General features: G+C 39.1%; 1 protein-coding gene across 1 annotated transcript in view; it reads right to left on the bottom strand.

The window, feature by feature from the left end:
* The window catches only part of STT3B (STT3B, catalytic subunit of the oligosaccharyltransferase complex), a 55,193-nt gene that overhangs the window by 3,334 nt on the left and 28,105 nt on the right, over positions 1-23,754 (bottom strand). Inside the window, exons 5-14 of the mRNA XM_006030206.1 lie at positions 22,018-22,116; positions 20,218-20,364; positions 18,066-18,114; positions 14,501-14,655; positions 12,472-12,683; positions 9,957-10,144; positions 9,058-9,229; positions 4,938-5,111; positions 3,427-3,540; positions 1,150-1,362 (exon numbers count right to left, since the gene is read on the bottom strand). Of these exons, the coding sequence (XP_006030268.1) occupies positions 1,150-1,362; positions 3,427-3,540; positions 4,938-5,111; positions 9,058-9,229; positions 9,957-10,144; positions 12,472-12,683; positions 14,501-14,655; positions 18,066-18,114; positions 20,218-20,364; positions 22,018-22,116 (1,523 nt within the window). The remainder of the gene's footprint in view (positions 1-1,149; positions 1,363-3,426; positions 3,541-4,937; positions 5,112-9,057; positions 9,230-9,956; positions 10,145-12,471; positions 12,684-14,500; positions 14,656-18,065; positions 18,115-20,217; positions 20,365-22,017; positions 22,117-23,754) is intronic.

Genomic DNA, 23,754 nt, shown 5'->3' with positions numbered 1-23,754 from the left:
AACAGGTTTCTGCTTACCACTAGAGATGTTTACTCCACAAGTTTAACTTACCTTTAAATGACAAATTAATCAGTATAAGTGAAGTGACTTGAAGAGAATACTCCGCAAGCTTAGTCACAGCCTAACTTGGCTAATACCAAGCACCTTTTACATTTCCTACCATAAAATCTGTTTTGCAGTCTATACAGGGGCATACTAGATCAACTTTTCTGATGCAAAGAGCTTAGGAAGCCCACAACAGGTCAGTTTGTTTTTAACACTACAGATTCCTTTTTGAAAATCTCTGGGTTTATCTGGTGAATCATGTTTGCACACCTAATAGAGCTAACACTGTGTGGCACCCTTGAGAGGATCTCAAGGCACCTTGGTTAAGGGCCACTGTTAAGGACTATCCATAACCTCACGTTATACACTGCGCTTTAGTACAGGTAAATAAGTTGTTCATTTGACATTATTCTAGACTCCTACTCAGGATGAATTCCTGCATTTACACACAATAATCATGACATTAACAGGGGTCATTTCTGCTTTGAAGGTGCACATATGTTTTTTCTTTCTTTTGGCCCCCTCCACATCCCCCTCCTTCCTTTCTACTGCTTAATACTGAATGAAGGAGCACACCAAGGCATTCTGAAATGCATAAAAAAATGGAACATTAGGTGAGATGAATTCAGAGAGTAAGAAGCCAGACACTAAGTTCCGTCAACAAAAGGTTCAGTTTTAATTTATTTTATACAAAAATGTCATTTTTAAACTTCTAGGCATCACTATTTTCAAACAGGTTCAGAAAGCAACTGCCACATTATATTTTACTTAGTGAGCCATAGTTACTAAAACATGAATTGATTGATGTACTTTATACTTCCAGTTACATGAAGATTCTTAAGATTTGTAACAGCCAGTGACATGTCTATTTCCAGTTAGCATTATTGCCTAAAAATCTAGACTTGCATCTTCACATGCTCATAAGTTAAGCAGACAGTAAATTAACAATTACCAGCAGGCAGGTCTGATATTGGACACTAATATGAACTGTATCCATAAAGATCTCACTAGTGGAAATACATAATTCACCAGCTATGTGATTCATTGTTAAAAACAAATGAAAGGTTCTGTTGCCCCTTTTCAGTTACTTCACTGGAAACCCACCTTCTTTGACAAATACTTCTGTTTCGGTACAATGTTGGTTACTCTAGGTTTGTGGTCCAATGTCTCTCTGTTGTCTAATTTTTTTACTTTGTATATTCTAACAAGCCAGTGTTCTGACGTAAAGGCTTCCTCCAAGTGTTTAAATTTAATGTCCTTGTTGCCAATCTCAGCATTGCGAGTGCGATCAAATCCTGGAGGTGTCCGAAAATCCAGCTATAAAATTAAAGTTGCACGTTACTTTGAGGTTGGGAGAAACATGGAATGCAACAGTGCACACTCAGCAGTGCTACACTTTTCCTCAGCTGTTTCTAAAGACCTTTAGCAGAAAACAAAACTAGTTTTTTTGCAACATGAATTACTTCTCAGAAAAATCTTAAACTGACAGCTTTAAGGAGTGCTTGCAATCCAATTTCTTCAACAGCTGGAAAGGAAAGAGATCCAAATATGACTTCTACTTGCGTGCATCAGTTGGGCCATATGCTGTAAGGAAGTATTAGGGTAGAGTCTCAGGTTCTTTGTTCAGAAATGAATGTTTAATGCCAAAAGCTTGCAGTATCTTGAAAACATGGATCACCTCTCTCATCTCTTTACAGTAAAGTGCTGCATGCAAGAATGAACCTGTGTGTGTCCAGCATTCCTCATCTGTATAGACTAAATTTTCTTTTGGTGTTAAGCAAGTATAAGCTCCACTGATGAACTGAGTCATACCCACAAAAGTACATTTGGTGCTGGGTATGAAAAATGGAAAGGGTCTTCCAGAGGGGAATATAAAAGAAAGTTTTAGAAACGTCAAGGAAAGTGGCAGGTAAGGGTTGGGGCTGGAGGGGGCGGGGGGGAATAGGAGTAGAACAAGCAAGCAAGAACAAACAGTTAAGATCACTGCCATTTATCCATACATGGAAAACCTTTGTTCATGACAAATGCCATCTCAATGAGGTCTATCAATATAATACCTTTGAGTTGGGTACTGTCCTTAGGTCTTTGTATGTTGCCAATATAATCTTTACTACATGCGCATGCTAGCATAGCGATCAGTGAATTGGCTTGTGCCAAAATAAGCAGATATTTAAATGCAGTTTCACACACACGAAAAATTACAGCATAAAAAGACTAACTTGAAGTGCAACTTTTTAGCAAGTTAACTGCTCATAATGCACCATGGAATTCAAGGGCACTTTTTACACGTGCTCCAGGGATAAGGAAGGGACGGCTCTTTAGAGTAGCTCTCAAAGCATCACTGTGCCTTGTATCAGCATCACTGTGCTTAAAAATGGCAGTGGGAGTACTTCAACTAAATCTTATTTGACAAGCTTTAGGCCAAGTGCCTCCGCCACCATTTTTAAGTACGGGATGCTGGAGCACAGCAATTGCCATGCTCCAGCACAGGTGCCCTGAAAGTCTGCCTGAGGTAACCGATGATGCCCAAAGCCACAGCAGCAAAACTGAGCCAAATACAAGTCAACAGCCTAGTGCTGCTAGAGCAAATAAAAGATTATGGACCCGAGTTTGTGGCAATGGCTTTCTGCAAAAGGCTGATGATAGTTTTTAGGGCTGTGTGAAGCTTTGGTTGCTGATTTGATTTGGCGGCTGAATCTCCGAGTCCAAATTGAATCAGGAGACCCTTTAATCTCTCCTAATCTAATTGGAGCCCTCATAAAGATTTGGCGATTCAGACAGACACAGCTTTAAATCTTTTTTCTACATACCTCAAGGCGGCTCATGAATGCTGCGATGCTGGGGCAGATGCAGCATCCCATGGAAGTGGGGGAGGAGGGGTCCTCGCACGCTCAGCAGCAGACCCAGAAGTGGACCAGAAGCACTTCCCATCCACTTCTGGGTGTGCCGCCAAGCATGCGGGGGCCCCACACCGCGCTCCTGTGGGATGCTCCATCCGCCCCAGCATCGCAGCATTCACAAGCCGCGCCTGGTACCTCGAGGTACGTAGAAAAAACATTTAAAGCTGTGTCTATGGCCGAATCACTGATTCTCTGAATCAGCATTGAATCTTCAGATTCGGCTGAATCGAATTGAGACAGTGATCCAAATCAACTAATCAAATCACTGTCCCCAATTCAGGCTAAATCCAAATTGAATACAGCCCGTTTCACACACCCCTAATAGTTTTGCAAATTAAAATAAATACAATTCTTAGCACTGCAGTAGCAGAATGACAGCTGTCAACTCACACATGTCCCACCCCCAAACATCATGACATCAGCAATTTCCTTAGCCTTGTTTTGAATTCAAATTCAGTAAAGTAAAAAAAATTCCACTCACCTGCATCTCTCCAAATCTGTAATAGGACATTTTATACATGAGGCAGTTCAGTAAGGTTGGAGAACCTGCCTTGTCTACACGGAACTCTCCTTGGGGAGTAAAGTAGTCGCTTTCCTGAAGAAAGGCACACGGGTCAGTTGGTAATAAGGCACATGAAGTCACTTTATTCCCTCTGTCGTGTATGCATGTGCTCAGAGGTGGAGCTGCTCTAATTAAAATGCCCACAGCATCATGCGTATTCGGCATCCTGTGCTTCAAAATTTTTAACGAAAGCTTGTTCGATTTAATCAAGTCTGCTCCAACATGTGCTAATTAGCATGCGTCGGAGCAGAGGTCTGTCGCATGTATAGATGCCTTAGGAGTCAAAGTGATGAACTTCATACAGTGGATGAACTGACTTCTACATGCCAGACAAGCTCAAGTTGATCTTGAAACAGAAAGCAATGCTCAGTGCTCTCTGCTATAAGTAAAGGCACAAAGGTTGTGGGTCATCAGTTTTACTTAAATATGTGCCGTTGTAGCTGGTCTACCATAGTATGTAAGCTAAGAACAGGCATTTAGGCCAGCCTTTTATTTATTGTTTTTAAGTCTGTTGTATGACCCACACAGGAGCATTTCAGTAGCTATCCTGTACTCTGTCTTGTATCAAAATATGCCCCTTCCCCTGCACCCTCTCCTTAGCTAGATTAATCTTACTAAATCCATGTGTTGTATGCAGGTATAGATGAGAGTTTCTTTTACCAAGCTCTTATACAGAAAACAGATCTTTGAAAAATATACTGATACACTGATCATACGAAAATGTGTAATTTAGGCATATACAGAGTATTTTCTGCTTCAGTCACTCAAACAATTATCCTCGGAGTAAATATGATGGTGTACCCAATAAACTTCATAAGTGTGCTGTGCCTCAAATGCACAATCACACGTTTAGGAGAGTTAATTGTAAGCCGAGTAAAACAATAGGTAGCCAAGCGAAAGTATGCAGCTCTTGTCCATTGGTGCAGGGCAGAATTTTAATTACCAAGCAGATTGATGCCTTGCATCTGCTCACTTCAGTGTTTCTGTAAGATAGTCTTATAAAAGCTTTGAATGCTTGCTTGCCTTCTTGCACAGTATTCAAAGACTGGAGAATTTATAATTTTGTTTTAGATCAGAGAGACATTCCCTTCTCTGCCCTATAGTAGTCAAATACTTCCACAATGTAGATATCCTGTACTTTTCAGTATCACAGCAACATGATATTTTGAAATGACTAACTCTTCAAAACCATGTATACTGAAAGACAATGAACTGATGCACTGCTATCCTAATGCAAAGAGCCCTTGAAACCATATGAATTAACACATTCTCTCAAAAAATTATACTTTTTTTCTCTTTGTATTAAGCTCACACTAATAGAGTGCTGGTTTAATTAAAAAGATAAGACTCCCATATGGTAGCAAACCATAGATCAAACAAATTTATTCTGCTAGGAACACACTGCTTATATTGTTAACAGCCCTACTTACCCGGATATCTTTGGGATGCTCTCCCTCCGCTATCCTCACCATCCACAAGAACTTGTTAATATCATCACCAGAGTAGCCGATCACACCACCAAAAATAATTAAAACATAATCCACATCCAGACTCCTCATGATTTCATATGCTGCTGTTTCATTTGATGACATTGCCTTTCCCACCTACAACATTGCAGGCAAAAATATCTTAGTATTTGTAAAACTGCCTACAGGGCCAGCTGGTCCAAATATTAGCGCTCCACTGACTTCAGTAGAGCTACAGTGGTTTTGGACCAGCTGTTCAGCTGAGGGAAAGCATGCTTTTACCACACACGCAAATTTCATTTACTTTTGGAGAAAATAAGGACGTTGCTCACTTATTGCTTTACAAACTAAAGTGCTCTACGCATACAGAAGTAATTCCTTTTTCTGAAGAGCAGTTGATGTATATTGAACAGAGCTTTTGAGTTTGCAGGACAATTGCCTGGTTAGATCTTTTCTTCTGTCATGACAAGTTCTTCCAGCTACAGTTCAAGCATGGTTTGACAGGTGGCCCCAATACACAATAGGAGCCTTTTAAAAACAGTAGGCGTAGCCTACCTTGAAAAGGAATTATTAAATAGATAACTATTTAATTTTCTATTTTTTAGTTTGCTTGGCTTTAATGTCCCTGAATAGCTACGGAGTTACTGCTGCCTAGGCTGAAGATTGTGTATATCATCCGTACTAAATTTACAGTGTGGAAACAAACAAAAAAACAAGGATCTTGTAAACACTAGAGACAACATTTTAGTCAAAATGTAGCATATGAGTGTGTGGAAGAAACAAAGTTTTAACTCTAGCCATATTTTCTCACATACAACACACACTTCCTCCTCAAAAAAAAGTTTCTGGAAATGTAAGTGTGTATTTTATGCAAGAAATATGGTAAGAAGTTTTTGCTAGCTATGGGCAAATATGAAATAAAAATCTGCATGCAACTTGCAAGAAGCAAAACAATGAGCAAGCTTGGCTTCCCAGTTGCTGTTACTCAATTACTACAAGGAAGTAGCTTTTTTCTTCATTCTGCCTTTCAAAAACAAGATGCACATTGTATTCCAGGGCATGTTGTATGCAAGAACATATGGTATATATCATGTAATAGTTATTTCTTATAATTTCTCAAGAAAGAGTGCAAATATGGAGATGAGAGGCACTTAAGAGGTCACCACTTGCATCACTGCAGTACTTTCATTTACTGTTGAGCTGTTGACGTTTGAAGTACAGCAAGACATCACTGAGGCAAATAGTGTTCTCAGGTACAACTGCTTTATAGACCTACATCCAGAAAAGTTCATAGAAAAATATTAAGGCTGCAACGCCTTAAAAACAGGAAATGACCTAGCAACTTTAACTTATTATACAGTCTTTACATACATAATCAGATTTTAATAAACATCTCATTCACCGAATGGGTAGATTCAATGTTTCTTTGTGCCCCCTCATCATTTAATTCATGGAATCTAAATCCTGCAATGACCACAAAATAGAACAGAATGCGAGTGTGTAAGGGTGTGCACGTGCTGAAAGCCTTTCAAACAGCAGGATTTGTAGGGGCTGCACATTTACTCTCGGCCATCTTGTGCTCCCATGCGAGGGCTTTAAAGGGCCAAACAGCCACAATCTTCTGCATGTATTGCTCAGGATGCTCTCAGTTTTGCTTAGTCCATGGCCTAGTGCTTACAGCATTGTCCCGGACAAAAAGACAAGTTCAAATGCTCCCTGAGGTGGGCCTAAAACCCAGGTCTCACAAGCATACAGGACAAGCACTATCATCACTAGTCCTCGCTCTTTACAAGGAAGTCAGTGCTGCTTTGTCAGGTCCACTAGTAGACACCTTTTCCCAGTGAACTGGATTCTAATAGGATGCCTCTAATCAGAGTGAGACTAGTTGGATCCTAGCCTGACAGAAGCACATTAGGCTGTCTAGCAGGACGCCCATTGCCAGAATGGAAAAAGCAATGATTCCAGATGTGTGTTGTCTTGGGTAGAATGGTTACTGCAGAATAGGAAATGCTGCCAGTGCCAGAATGGAAGAGCTACATTTCTCCACAGGTCAGACTAAGATCAGCCTCTGCAGGTGCACTAGACTGGCTACTGGAAGTATGAGACATTTTGAAGGAGGTTTATGTGTATTGACCTTCTGTTGTTACAGATTTGAACTGGTTTCTGATCACTTAACACCAGTTTGTTTAATTTCTGTCCCTAGCCTCAATGTCTAATTGGAGGAGATACAGAGGGGAGGGTCTGACCTCAGTCCAGCATTGTGCAATATATGCATTAATAATGGAGAGGCATCTCGTGGATGTAACTGACTGCACACGTAGCAAATTTACAGATGACATCAGACTGGGTGGAGGGTAGGATTAGGATTCAGAATTACCTTGATAAATTGGAAAAATGGTCCAAAATTAGCAAGGACAAATGCAATATCTTGAGTTTGGGATGGGGCTACTGCAGACAGACTGGGGAATCACTGGCTAGGCTGCAGAAAAGGACATGCGAGTTATAGTGGACCATAAGATGAATATGAGCCAAGAGTGCTCTCATTTGAAAAAAAGCCAATACTATATATACTGAGCTGGATTAACAGGCGTGTTGCTTGCAAATTAAAGGAAGCGATTTGTTCACTCTTTGGCACTAGTGAGGCCTCACTTGGAGAACAGTCAAATTATGGGTCCTGTACTTGTAGAAAGACATGGACAAATTACAATTTGCGAGTCCAGCAGGGAGCAACAAAAATGACTAGAAGTCTGGGAAACATAATTTACAAAGAAAGGCCGAAAAAATGGGGTTATTTGGGTTAAAGGAGAAAAGACTTAGGGGGATAAAAATAAATAGTCCTCAAATACCTGAGGATGGGTGGTATACAGAGGACGGTAATACATTATTTTGTGTCAGCAGGGAACAAAGGTCTAAAACTGCATTTAGGGAAATTTAAGTTGGTTATGAGGGTAGTTAGTCTCTTCAAAGCATATCTAGAGGAGCTGCTGGGTTTGCATTTGTGATATTTTTTTAAGTGCAAATTAGACAAATACTCATCTAGGATGGTTCTGGATGATCTCTCTTAAGCCTGTCTTGACTAGATTATCTTCTGTGGTCCCTTCCAGCCCTGTTTTATATAATTTATAATTTTCTACCTCCTTCCTTATAGTAGCTGTACAGACAAAAGCCTCCTTCACTATGCCACCCTACTGCAAACTGCACCCATGGTGTTCACTGAATGAAGCAGGGGGCTGAGGAAAAAAATGTATGTGATCATGTAAAGACTGTATCATAACACCATGTCTGAAACAGACAACTTGAGACCAAACAGCTAGAGGATCTTACAATGGGAAACCCACCAACTCACAGAACAATGAGGGAAATGTTTTCATCCTTCCTAGTAGATACAAGGACTAGCGTTGTGGGAGAGCTTCAAATTTAGATATCTAAAAATTTACATCTGTAGATAATTTTGATGCACAGCCTTCTCAGTTTAATCTGTACTTAAAAATTTTTTTGGTGGGGGGAGGGAAGGAGGTGAAATGAAACTAGGATTGAAGATTATCCTGTTCACTGTCTTAGTGCTCAGTAACAGTGTCAATTGCTTTCATGTTTTCACCGCTGAGTATAATTTTCCCTTGCTTTAAGCAAGTTCTGTATGTGCGAATTTGCTCTTATGTGATGACCCTCTTTATAACAAAAATTTGTTTTATGCGAGGTAAATTCACTCTTATGCAACTGGTGTGGTGCATTGTGGGAGTGATGCGCACCAAAATAGTTTCCTGTGTAGATCTGTGCTCCTCGCTCGTTGTTTGTGACACGTGTTTCTTTAGCTGTCACCCCCATTATGATAGTGCCCTGTGCTTGTGTGTACTGTCTGCTGTTGGTGAGTACCAAAATTGTCATGTAAATGTGCTAGAAATGGGTCTGGGTGGGTGGGTGGGTGGGTGGGGGGGTCAGAACAGTTGAGGTCTTGGAACACATCCCTATTTGTTACATTGTAAAGTGGGTTCCCTTTACACGATTTTGAGTTATGTGCTGTTTTCCAGGAACGCATGTACAGCACAAAGCGAGGAAAATCTATACATAATATCACCATCCTTACCAGGGCTATGTGGCTGTTGTTCCAGGTATTATTATCGACTAACGTAGTCCGATTAGCCATTCCGGCTATCTGGTAGCCATAGTCCCACCAAGACATTACTCTGGCATGTTCATCTGTGTTTTGTCTTAGCCAGTAGTAGGCTTCTCTAAAATCATCAAGAATGTTCCGAGTGCTGAAATAAAAGCATCAAGTTAGTTTAATAATTAAGCTTGTTAGCAACATTAAACTGCTTTAAGGAGATTTAACATATCACCACACTAACAGCATGTACAGACATTCACAGACATTTAATCCTACTTGTTTCCAGGTTCTTTTTCTCCTGAAGTGGTCATTTTACTGTGGGAGAAAAAGTCTGAACATCTGTACACTTGTGGTTTCTCCTGGGAAAGCAGCATGTCTCACAGGAGGATCAAGGTGTGTATGAGGACTAAGTCAGACTCTCAAATCAATTTTCATACAATTCCCTACAGTAAGTTTGTTGGCAACCTGCACTCAGAGGTTAGATCTGCTCGTAGTTCTTCAACTTGAAAGCCAGCAACTTCTGCAGAAGTTAAAAACAGTATTTTCAACAGTACATTCAAGCCATTAATCTATGCTTGGATTAATAGCGAGTACTTTCACTTTTTTTTTTTTTTAGGAAGGCCTTATTTGTAAACAAACGTACAATGTGTTTTTAGCTTAGAATTCAGCAAAGAATGGGTTTTTTTTAACCTCAGAGGATGTATTTAAACAAAATAACTCCTGCTTGGAAATGTACGAAAGATCCTTTTGAGATGCTAGAGTAGTCAGAAATTGGTTAAGTCAAACTTCTAAGGTTACCGAATTTTTAAGTGGAAAGCAAAACAACTCAAGATACAATTCTTTTATGAACTGCCTTTAAATAGGGAGCATTTTCTTACCCATCATGATTGTATGAGGCCAGAACCACACTAGGGCTGGAGTACGCATTGCTGGTTACCCAGGTGCAGTGGACAGCAAACATCATCAATAACATGAGCATCAGCATTGTAACAATGCTTTTAATATTGGGACCCAGTCCTTCTTCTGTTTTTTCCTGTTCAGATACATGTTTTCTCACTTTACCTGCCTGAATAAGAACAAGTTGAACTGTTATGGCATTTAAAATTTGAAAATATTTTCATCAATGTCGACGAATCTGACAGCTTTCACTTCACCCCTATCCCACAGTATCAGGCAACTAACAACCCAGATTGAATTGTTTGCCAGCAACATGTAAATATGGATTCTTCCTTATTAGCAGAAAGTGCTTATATCACAAAGGTCTAAGAGTCTGGGCTGATGCAATGCTTCAGTGCCGGGCAAAAATAAGTGGTGAAAAAGACCTCTATATTTAAAAAGAATTACAAAAATAACTTTTTATTAAGGAGAGGTTTGAGACATTTTTTCTTATAGTCAGTTTTTACCGATATGCAGAATATGGATTTCTGAATTCTACACTGAACACGCTTGGTTATGTCTGAGGAGAAGCCTGAATGCGTTTCTGGGGCAGGGTTGAGTGGGAGGAAGAACTGGAATATTTGCTGCAAGAAGAAAAACTATGAAGAGAAGAAAGCCAACCTCCCATGTCACAAAATGGAGTAAACCAGAACCATAAAAACTGTTCTTTGCCATTTACCTCCAACAAAAGAAGAGGCCATGAGGCTTATGAACAAGATCTTTCTATAAAACACAATCTTTACTATAGTGCAGAAGAATAAATGTCAAATTCCTATAAGTGTTTTCCCCCTTAAACTAACAAGCAGTGTTGGTCTTTCCAAGTTTGAGCTGCAGCCAGCATCCATTTAGTCAAGACTCCCTTGGACAGACAGTGGGAGAGCAGTGAAACTATAACATTTATAGTTAATCTTTCCCTCTAAAGATTCAGGTACTTATACAAGGCGAACTGAAGTCAGTGGGAGAATTTCCACCGACTGCAACAGACTATGCATCAGGATGTTAGAGAAGATGTACAAATGTGCTCTTAGGATGCTCAGATGGCATCCTGTCCCCCCACAAGAGTCCCCTGAGGTTCTAATATATACAGGTGAAAAAAATACAGAACTGTGCAACTGGTCTTAATGATAATGCACAACTATCTACCACTGAACAAGGACCAATTTCCTCAGGCCCATATGAGGTTAGAGAAAAGTAACTGCGGCAGCTGTTGAACAGAGGGAAAGAGCCATTTATTTAAAGCACAATTATTTTCAGTATATCAATGCATGTTACTGGAGGAGGTGGGTCTCCCCCCTAGGTGTTTAATAGTAAATTATTTGATGACAATGATACAGAGGCTTTTAATGGTATTTTTATAAAATATCTTTAAAAATAGCATGTAAAATAGTCTCTGCTCTGACATGCACAGTGCTTCTTAAAAACAGTTGGAGGAGGAATGCAAGCCTACCCTCCAATTATATTTCTGTCTCTGACTGAACTTAAGTGTGCGTACTAAGCCAGAACATGAAGGCGGATACAAGCTCCTCTGCTTATCTGTTCTGACCTACCACTTTTTATTTCAGGCCTGTGCTTCTCCAGAAAAACAAATGGTTGTGTCACACTATTAAAAACCCACTAGCTTTATTTTTAGGTTTAAATCCTTCTGTAAGTTGCAAGGGATCAGAGTTAAAATGGATGAAGAGTCATCTACTGTGTTTCATTTAAACTTGCACATTTAAGTGTAATGCTTCAAAAACACTTCAGAGGTTTGAATAAGACAGAAATTGGCACCTTCCAACAAACTGGATCCAGTTCGCAGAAGAGATTGGGTTCAGCCTGCAAAGGTTTTCACTGCCACAGGAGATGGAGAATGGTGGTGAGATCAAGCACAGGCAAATTGGGTGCTCTGGGGGCTGGAGATTTGAGGCCCGCAAGCACAGGCCAGGTTGCAAGCAGCAGGAAAAGGTTGCTGATCCCTGGAAAAGGGCTTTTCACCCATGGATCAACAAATCCACATGGCATTATATCCTTTTTATAGTGCTTTAACAAGCTATAGCAATCTTGACTTCAGCATGGGAAAATGAGACTGTTGTACCTCAGACTCTTCTGCTTTTTTATACTAATATAATAAGATCATAAAACATCAGCAATGCTTCAATATATGGATGGACAAACAAATTATACCAAGTTAAGTGGCGAGGAGTACAACTTGCCATGCATCAGCTGCTCTGTGGTAACTGTGCGAGTCCACTCCTGTCCTGCAGCAATGGTATGCTAAACTGGGGCAGCCTTGAATGAATCACAGCTAAGTTACTGAAGTTTAGCCTCCCCTTACCACACGACAGAAGTGAATATATAAAAACAATTACCACAGAGCAGCTGATGCAAACTAAGTTGCCTTTCCAGCTCTGTAATTTGTTGATCTATCCACACTAAACTCTTTTTTGGGGTGAGGGGAGAAGGGCAGGTGGAGCTCACCTTGTCATACAGGTTGCCTGGGTTTCTTTTGTCATCCTCATCACTGCTGTCTTCTACTGGTGGATTTTCCCTCTTCATATCATCACCCAAATAGTGCTCAAAAACATTGGAGAAAGCAATTGCTGATAGCATACAGACCACTGGAGTCAAAGTCAACATCAAACGAACCATCACACCAGCAAAGTAAACAGCACTGATTGCATATAGAGCAACTGCAGAGACACAAATTCACTAATGACACTCAGAAAGTGTTCAATTATTCTTGAAAGGAGATAGCAAAAGATTTATATAGCAATTATAAAATTAGTCACAGAAATAAATATGACTTCTAAAGTGGACTAGAAGAATCACAGTGTATGGATCATGTTTAAAGCATGCATCGTATTAAGTTTCATAAACACTGAATAGTTTAGAGATGTGGTGCAATCAAATGCATCACTTCTAAGCCCAAAAGGCTTCTTAAAATGTAGCTGGGCAGACTTGCTGAGAATATAGCCCAGTTTATATATGTATTGGTAATCTACTGCATTTCACTAACAATTTATTTTCCAAGAAAGCACACTTAACAGTGCTGATGGAAAAAATGTATTTCTCTGTAATTCTGTTTGATAAAAATACATTAGAACAATTCTTGAGTATTTTTTTAAAAAACCAAAGGAAGTACTTATACAACATGTCTAAATTAGTGTGTGTGTGCATATGTATATGCATATAGATATATATATATATATATATATATATATATATATACATCTATCATTTAAATCATGGCGTATACCATTACTTTGAGATGTGCAAACAATGGGGGACTTGTCCACATCACAATTCCAAATGTACATGTTAAACCACTTCCAATGGCTTTCCCAGTACTATTCTAAAGGAAGTGTCCTTGGAACACTGAGAGCTGACATTCCCTGCCCCCTCCGATGGTTACACAAAAATTACTGAATAATTTTATAATACTATTTTTCTTGGGAAAATATCATCTCTGTAGATAGAAGTCATAAAAATCATATGACAGAACATTTTCAACCCATGTGGAGCATGCTATAAGCTAACAAATCACTATTATGGAAAAGATTAGTAATGGAAATTATCTTAGAACTTAACTAATTAAATCTGGAAATACTCCAGTTCATTAACAAAAGACATAATGCAAGTCTGGCCAGTATTTATAGGTGAGCAGTAAAGATTCTTTGCCCCTTTATGCTGAATTGAAGATTTAAAATAGTACTGGGACCCTAAATGCCCTAGCTAAGCCTAGGGAAGAATTTTCTTGGTGAAGACACTGAAAGACAAAGGCATAAGGTTGTCTTTAAAGGACAGCTTAAAAGCTCTTAAAGTACATAGTGTTCCAGGGTCACAGCAAGCAACACAGCTGACATTTCAGACAGTGCTTCAACCCATCAACAACTGTAGGAGACCGCTATAACTGTCGGCCGGCTTCTCTCGCCCTGGGAACAACCCACAGATGTAGAAGTGCAGGGGTGGCTTAAAAAGTAACCTTGGCTCCTGGCTCTGGGCATAAAAGTCTGTATGACAAACCCTATTTATAACAACCCCATGCTTTTAAACAATCCTGAAACCAGGAACCTATTTTTTCATTATTAGAATGCAGCAAATTGACTAACCCTATTATAGTAAACACCTACTTTTAACAAGCTTTTCTCCACGTCCCATGGGTACTAGATGTAACGAGGCTATATTGTTGCTCCTGGTGCTATGCAGAATTTTATTGATGCTTTGAGAGATCATTTAATGTTATACCAGCATTGCAGCTGCTAAGCAGAATATTGATAAGAAATATTTTCAACCCTATCTTTTGAAAAATAAGTTTGTTTGCTATAAATTGCATATTAGTAAACTGTGTGGAATATTACTTGGTAACAGCAAGCTTTACAAACACATCTTTAACAAAGTTTTAAAGCCTTCTTTTAGTAAGGAATGTATACTTGCATTATGTGAACAGAAAGCAGACCATACATGAAGACAAGATTCTACACAGCAATTTTTAAATGAATTCTCTTACCAAAGACTCTTTCGTCATTGATGTTTTTGATACAGAACCACAGCCCTGCTGGAAAAGTACACACGAGAATATGCAGATCAAAAAAGAAGGAAACCCATGTTGTAGGCTGATGCTCTGACACAGAGGCAATGATCGGGATGTGAATTTTCGCATACCTTGTTTAAAAAAAATTCAGTTCAAATTATTTTGAAGGTGAACTTGGCAAAACTGCATACATTATGAGTTTTGAAGTAAATTTAAAAGAAGCATTTCAAATTAAAATGTTAAGATTCTATTAAACAAAAATCTGAAGCAGTTTTTTTTATGCACACATACTGGACTTAGATCTGATGGTATTCAGAAGATAGTTGGGACAGGCTTTTTTGGTAAACCTCAATATGAAAGGAGTGTTTCTATGATAGTCCATATTATTTAATATTTGACTTTGTCACCCTGGCCAAATACTAAGCAAGAATCACATACTCACGTAGCCTTACAAAGCGCTTTTTTTTTCCTTCAGATTTTAGAAATGTGTAATTCATCTGAGATGGACTGACTGCAACACATCTCCTTAAGTCCTCAATGCTAATGGTTTCAAAAAGTGTTTCAATTTATTTCCATTATCGCAGGGAATGAAGCTGAGAGGTTAGGTAACCAGGGCCAACCTTAATCATAAGCAAACTACTCAAGAATGCCAGCAACTGCATCCTTGAGGTCACTGAAACATCCTACAACTGGAAACTACGTAATCACTAATACCAGGAGTGCTCAACCCTAGCCTATGGGCCAGATCCAGCCTGCCACATTCCCCACCAGTTTGCAAAGTTGGCAGTGGAAGAGTGGTGGCAACGTTAATTGCTGTCCACTGCTGGTCAATTCCTGGACTTGTGAGGAGCCTGGCAGACTGGATAGCATGGCCTTGCGTGCTAGAAGCATTTCAAATTATGCAGGGCTGGGGCGGCCGAGGGCCAGATCAAGGTGCATGGGGTCCAGTCTGGGCATGCAGGGCCCAATCCTGCATGCTAACCCTGTGAAGGATCTGACCCACAGACAGGTCCCACACCACTTATCTAGCCCGTAGAGCCCAACGATTGAGCACCACCGACTACTACCATGATAAGAACACTGTGCAGACAAGGATAAATTGCATTTAATATTAAACATCAAATATTTGTGATCAACTCTAGGGCTAAACACTAGAAAAGTTATCAAACTTAGTCTTTGTCTGTACTGAGAACAAAATTGTGCTTAAAATCATGTTCATGTGTTTTAACACAGGACAATTTTCTAATATGGGCTATGTAAGGCTAATATAGGCTATGTAAGTGGAAAGTTCATTCTACTTATGGACACAGCAATTACTGTTCTTCATTTGAACTTCAGGATACTTCTATTGACATCAGTTCTATTTTTATGGGTTTAACACAACTTGACTCATTTTAAAAGTAAAATGTAGCTGGAGTAATGATTTTGGGAAAACCAAAGTTATAGGTAGCTTGAATTTCAGTGTCTTCAGCTCTTGAAGTTAAAATCATGGTTCTACCAAAAGTCTGTTGCAGGGAGTTCTAGGGGTTTTTTTTTGGCATACAAGGTTCACTTAGGTGTAACATTTGAAATGCTTCAAATGCAGCTTCAACTTGAAGAACTTAAAAAATAGAGCACCTCAGCTGAAGATAGAGAAACAGCCCCCTGAAGCACCTCCTGACTTGAGCACTTCAGATCCGCCGTGGCTGTTTGCAGCAACTTACTTCTCAGCCAGGGGACAATGATAGGGGGCTGCTGAATTCTGCAGCTCTGCTCTGCTCTCACCATCCTAACTATCAGCTATTCTGTGCGTTTTGCCTCTACTCTCTTGGAGTGCCCTCCCTACCCCTGCTGGAATCAGGAGAGGCCCAGGGCCTCTGGTCTTCTAGTTCCAGGCTCTCTCCCATTTTTGGTGTGAAGAGGGGGAAGGGCAAGAGGAGAGCACTTTGGGAGAACAGAGGCAGAGCACACAAAGGCAGTGGTCACAGGGGCTCCAGGCAAATGTTTCTTTATGATACGAAGAACATGCAACAAATGCAATCTTTGCAATGAGACTAGGCTAGAAACCTGAACCCAGCTGGTCCCAACTAAGAGATCAGGGTAAGTCAGCTCCTAAACAGGCACCACCTGCAGCAAGCCCAGAGCTATGCCTTGGTCCCAACTGGGCTGGGAGAGACAGTCAGAGCAGCCAATCCCCTGAAGCCATACACAGTAGGCTCCACCTGCTCCAGCCCTTAAAAGCCAGAACCAGGCAGCCCGCAGCATTCTTGTTCAGGCAAAGGCAAACAGTTATCACTTCTGACCTCCTGTGTACTTCCCTGCTGGTCTTCTGGTATTGACTCTGGTAAGACCCTTGGCATTCCCTGATTCTGGTTCCCTGCTTGTGATTCTGGTTTGACCTTCAGCTCTGGCTTTTTGCTTCTGATCCTGGTTAACCCATTGCTTACCTTGTCCCTGACTTCAGCTTCTGACCTTGGCTTGTCCTGACTTGGCCAATGGCTTCTAAATCCAATTCTGACACCAGATCCTTCCAGATACTCAGCTCCCTGTGGAACTGATCTCTGTGCTTTTGAGTAATTAACTCCTAGGCTAGACATGGCTTGGTACTTGGTAATCTTAGCATGCCAAATGGCTAAGCATTAAAACTACTGCAGGATACTTCTATACATAAAATTGAAAATGAGCAACTTTTTGGGGGCCAGCCTACATTATTTCCCCCCCCCCCCCAAAATCCCACAGCGAGCAGCTGGTTTAGCATTTGGCATGTTGTAATTTGTCATGCAATATTTGCATACAACTCATGAGAGAGATATCTGTCTGGGGCCAGAGAGTCTGCCATGTACTTCTTTTTTTTTCTCTTTTCAAGAGCACTATGGGATGCTGGAATGACTGTCCACCCACTGTTAGTAGAGCATGCATGTAACAAGAACCACTTTCAAATGAATTACTAAATAGGAATTGTTTTGCAGGGTTACTTTTGAGGATGTCCACCACTTTTTTTGGGAGTGCTTCAGAAAGCATGTACTTCTGTTCACTCACTCTAAAGTGCTTCAGGTGGTATCCTTGTCCATACCCTTAGAAATGCCCTTGATTTAATTCACTGTTTTGATATACTACATACAAATTAAGGACTAAACTTAACTTTATAGTTACATTGTACCCAAGAAACAGGATTTATTCCCAGACCGCCTGGGAATTTATATAAATAACAGCAATACCATTTGCTAAGAGCATAGCTGTGCATGTAATAGTTGCTTTTAAGGATTCATACAAATTTGATGCAACCTACTTGCTATGAAAACTTCACAGAATAAAAGAAAGATAAAATAATAGATATAGATAGAAATAAAATAATATTTAATAGATAAAAAGAACCTGCACTACTTTAACTACAATGGTCACGTTATAAAGGAACTTTACAGTAAAGTCTCCTTAGGTAGCTTGTAGAAAATGCATTGGCTTTCCTTGACTGAATCAATGATTTTTATTTTGGGGTGGGAAGAAGAAATGGTTTATTTCTTTCAACAGATAATTAAGCATTAATTCAGGTATCCTTACTTACCCTGTGTCCCACAATGAATAAAACCTGCCACTCCATGGAGCAATGTAACCTGAAAAGGGCAAGGGGGGAAAAATGCTTAGGTATTTAATTAAACTGTTTTTGTTTGTTTTTTGCTGTTCCTTAAGATGTTAGCACACACTAATTGTAGTAATACTTGGATTTTTAAAGACACTTTTAAACTATAAAATTATTTCTGTACTACAGGTACACAAGTTTATGCCTGGGGATTGGTGTACCTGTAGTACAGAAATAATTTTATAATCCTTTTACAAGGAGACTCAATCTTCAGACATAGCTGGAAGATTAAAGTAGGAATAGGCAAACTTTTCCAACTGAACACCAAAATGACCCACTCTGGGTCAGAGGTGGGCAGGCACTAAATCAGGGGTCAGCAGCCCCCAGCACATGTGCCATAGCAGGCATTTTTCTTGACACGTACACCTTGGGGCAGATGGCGGGGGAGCAGCTGAGACCGAGCTGTGACGACAAGGATTGGGCTTGCTGCAGCTCTCCTGCCATCAGCCCCTGACATGCCAACATCTTCCAAGTTGAAGTTGTGGGTGTTTTTGGCACTCTGGCTAAAAAGTTGCTGACCCCTACACTAGACAGAGCCTGGCTGCCACCTGTCCAAGAAAGCAGAGGCTCGCAGTCAGTGTGTCCCCCCCATATCAGCACAGGGAGAGTGCTTGCAGCCAAAGCCCCAAGTCCATTAACAATTCAATGGCTCCCATGGACTGAATCCTCAGTACTGCACTGAACTGGATAGGTTCAAAACTGATGCCCACAGCCGTCAGTTGCCAAAAAATGCAGTTGTAATTATGCTGCATTCCCAGGAAAAAAGTCAAAAGAAATCAGCTTGTAAAGCAGGGTGTCCAAAAAAAAAAAAAAAATGGAACTCATAGGAAAGTGTTTACTTAGTCCTTGACAGCAAACTGAGTTTAAGTGTTTTTTAACAGTTTTAGAACAAAATGAAAGGGATGCACTGGAGATTTAAAATATCTTGCCACTTGGAAAAAAAAAATCCATATTTTATTTTAAAAAAATGAATTTGATAAAATATTACACTGAGGAAGTGAAAAAAGAAATAAATGTTTCTTATTAATCTATATCACTTTATAGAAGTAGGAAAATCTTCTTTCTAGCCTAACAAACTAATTCAGAGTTTTAATCGTCTTATAACAAGATTAAAGGAAAAATGGACACGCAGTTATTTCAGTCACATCTTCCATTAAATAATATAGCTATATATTTGCCACTTTTTTCCAAGTTGTTTTTTACTGTTACAAATTATTTTTTATGAGTTATGCAGTTCTACGACAATGCTGGTGAGCTATATGGCTACTTCCTTTAAGATCTATCTTTTTCCATTTGTGACTTCTGCAAGTGGGTTAGAATTCATGAATATTTTGGAAACCAATCTTATTTCTATAACAATGACTAATGCCTTGAAGTTTTAACTACTAAATTCCAGAAACTTTCCTGGGATATCAACCTGAAAACATCCACTGAAGTCAATGAGAACAGCTCCCATGAAAAGCAGATTGTAACTATCATGTTTTAGGAGCATTAATGAGCACTTGATAACATCGGTAGTATCGTGCTTAGAATTTAACTTTAACAACGAAACAAAATTTGTTATAATCTTGAGCACTAAACCTTTCAAAATCAACATTTTTCTTTCTTTTCTTCTTCTTCTCCCCCCACCCCCCCAACTCCTCTTTTGGCACTTGTGTTACAATTCCTGAGGGTAGTTTTACAACAGAAGTATTAAGAAAAGCAACCAAAGCAGCAAAAATGCAATTACTGTAGCAAAGTGTTAGGTCAGAGGAAGATGGTATTTCAGGAAATATAATGATAAACATTCTACAATAGTGTGGTATGACTTCACTGGGGATGCCAGCACACTTTTTGTAGGGCAGTGTTTCCCAGCTGGTGTGCTGTCAGACATTAACAGGTGTGCCATGGGATTGGGGGTGGGGTGTGTGTGGCTCCCAGTGGGGCATGGTGCCAACCCGCCCCTTCCTCCTCCCCCTGCATCCAGCCAGTGTTGTGGGATGAAAAAGGTTGAGAAATACTGTTGTAGGATAATCTGAGTGCTGATCACCCAGGTTAAGTGAAGACATACCTTCACTTCTCATTTGAAGCCACTCACCTGTATATGTCAAATAGATGACACTCAAAAATACAATTCCAGCAGCCAATGACACACCCAAGAAGAACAAGGTCTGAAACTCTTGCTTTGTCAGTCTCTCTCTCAGATACTGCAAAAAGGCATAGGCCTGCAGCAGTGCAAAAACGCCTAGTTAAAGAAAGAAGGAAGCTCTTGTTTAAATCCTCAAACAGTAACTCATACCATCTGTTATGTTACTTGGAATCCTTTGATTAGGTTGCCATTTTGGAAAAGTCACCTTTCCTATGGCCTTAAGTCTGAGGGCTAGCCCAATGCTTACTTTCCCAGGCAAGCAACCTGCTAATACATATACCTATTGAATAAGTGATCCACAAGACTAGCTAGAAGCAAGACCGCTGGCATCTTTTATAGCAGGCCATGACTGATGCTCAGTAAAATAAGGAATTCTGTTTTGCCAGTGATTTGTGAGAGAACTACTTCTCAGCTTGTCATGTGGCCTAACGTCCCATGCTTCTGCCCAAAAATCAAACCCAGATCTTCCAGACATAAATCACCACAGCATGGCACAACTGAAAGTAACTTTTTTTTTTTTCTTTCCACAAAAGAGGATAAACATAAAAGTGAAAACATGAAAATATTTTCCTATATACATCTCTTTCAGCTAAGCTCAGTTTCAGACTTTCAGCAAAAATCAGAGTAAGTGAACATAATCAGAATTTGTATTTTTAAACAATACACACTTCCTTTTTAAAACCTATTAACTGAAATAAAGACCAGTATATTAAGGCTAAAACTAAATTATTAAAATACCTTAAAATGAAATAAAACATTAAAGTTTTCTGCTACACTATAAATGAGCTCAAACTACTGAAATGGTAAAAGTTACATGTTAAGCACCTGGAAAACACAAAGATTAAAGTACTAAATCAACTTTTGACTGCAGTAACCTCTTTAGGTGAAAGAAAATATTTTCTCTATGATTTCAGCTTATTCAGCCAGTTCAGTTCAGTCCAATAACTACTTCATTTGTAATTAAGACACTTCTTTGGAACGAAAAGAAACAGAAAATTATGGTTTTCTGTTTCTTGTCTATGATATAAAAATGAGTGGTGACAGGATGAAAATCTACCACTTATAAAATCTGAAAACACCTGGTAATGAGAAACAGCTAATTCAATTCACTAACTAAAAATAAAACAGTTGAATGCAAAATATTTGATAAACGTATTCTTTTCCTGTATGTATGTTATTTAATTAATAAACAAATTTTAAATAGTTGGCACGTGCATCTTTAATTGAATTCCAGTTAGCATCCAAATGCTGACCAACAAAAATCATGGTAAAATGCTGGCACTTAGGAAACGTGTCATCACACACTAATAAAAATGTAAAAATTAAAAAATGAAGTGTTTGCATAGAGAGCATATTTTCTTGTTTTAGTAAGGAAAAGTATCAGATTCACCCTCAAGACTATATTTAGTGGCAAATCTATTAGGGATGTGAACAGTCATTCATTTAACTGATCAGTTCAGTGATAGCTAGTAAGCTAGAACTGGTTATCGTTTAGCCTGGGGCTTGGTGCACTCCAGGAGAGAAGGCGGGTGGGTGAGGAAGGAGGGGTGAGATACATTTTACTTCTTGTCTAACAGTTAAAAACAGGCATCTCTTCCAGTAAACTCTCCCATTTTTAAGCTTCACCCATTACAATTAGCCAATATGCTTTGGTTTAACAGCATATAAAGGTGATTTTACTAAAAATGTATTGGGTTCCTTGATATATTCAGTATTCCGAGAATATGAAGAGAACATTGGTTTTCTTACCTGCAGCTGCCATATGCTCACTTGTTCTAATTGGCTGAAATCCCACAAAAGGTATCTGCATTGATAATATTAAGCCCACAATATAGAAAGTGCTATATGCTAATGGAGACACAAGAGAAAGGAAAAAGAAACAATTACTACACAGATAAGTCAAAGTTGCGTGTGTGGGGTTTTTTTTTTTTTTTTTTTTTTTTTTTGTTTTTTTTTATCTCAAGGGAGGTTTAACTTTCTTTTTTGTCATCTGCAATGACACTAATACAATAAAGCATAACCCTACAACTTATTTCATCTAACTTATTTTTAGTATGGAATATGGTGCTAGTATGAAATTTGCCAAAATGCTTGTTAGAAGTAGGGAGATGTTTAAAAAGAGAGACTTTTGTAGCACAGCATAACTTATAATTAGTCTCCTCATGATCTCTAAAACTAATGCAACTAATTGCACTACTTTATGCTGTTCCAAAACAAAAGGTTTTTTTTTCCTTCTGCAGTTTGAGAGGTAAATCATCTGAGAACTAATCTGCCCTACCCCACAAGAAAAGACATCTATAGCATTCTGCAAGAGGAGACAAGAAAGAAACTATGGTATGTAGAAAATAGACAGCATGCAAAAGAGCAAATGGCTAAAGATAAATTAGTGTACTTATTAATCCTTTGTCTTAATAGAGAAAAGGGGAGGTTTAACTGAAATGAAAAGCAGTACAATTAAAATTAAAATGCTTTCTATATAATATATAGACTAGTACAATATAGATATACTACTCTATGAAATTCATTACCACAAAGAAGTGGAAAGTAACAGCCTTGTAGAATTGAAAAGATCAGACGTCTATGAATAAGAACATCTATAGTAATACTGGATAAAATGTGAGAGGTTTTATTTCAAGGGAACGCTGTATTATTGTGATTCAAGACATCAGCAATCCACTAAATAAAGATTTTGCAGATTCCTCTCATCATCCAATACATGCCTTACAAATATCTGTGAAGAATCGGGTGTTGGCAAATGTCAGTTATAACAGTATTCTAGGCAGACGGGCCAGATCTGAAATGAGAATTTCTGAGCAGTCTTAGCTTTGTAGTCCTGCTTTTAAGAAGCTATCATGAAATTCATAAACTTTCCACATATGACCCTAGCCAATGTAATTCAGTGTAGATGCTATGAACATATGATTATTACAAAACAGGATCATGTGAAGTTCAGAACTGGACCACCAAGACATGCAACCTACACTACAATGCTGCAATCAACCTAACCATGTTTATGTTTAATTACAAGGCCAAAAAAACCACGTTTTAAAAGGATTGAGACTAGACGATGTGTTTCACTTTAAATTACAAAAAAGGACATGTTGTAATTATCCTCAAAACAAGCAGTAGAAACTGAGGGAATTCAGAGTTGGGGGTTAAATTTTAAATAAGTTCAAACCTACTGAGCTGTAGAAATTCAGTCAGAAAACAGAAGCAACCCTCACTCTGCCTTGTAGTGACACCTTACAATAATAGCATGATTAAGATCAAGGAATGTTCAGGCTTGTAATTTTTAGATCAGATTAAACTAATCTAAATAAATGTTTTCTAGGGGTATACCAATAGAGAGCCCATATTTAAGGAGACATCAGCTGATACCAATCTGATTTCCGATACAACTGCCTCCAGCTGGTAAATCTGTGGTGGAAGTGGAGAGGGGGATGGGAGGGAAGGGGTATGGGGGGGGCAGATCAACGTCCCTGCGGT

The sequence above is a fragment of the Alligator sinensis genome, unplaced genomic scaffold, assembly GCF_000455745.1.
Source record: "Alligator sinensis unplaced genomic scaffold, ASM45574v1 scaffold181_2, whole genome shotgun sequence".
Classification (NCBI taxonomy): Eukaryota; Metazoa; Chordata; order Crocodylia; family Alligatoridae; genus Alligator; species Alligator sinensis.
This window is presented reverse-complemented; position numbering and strand designations above follow the sequence as displayed.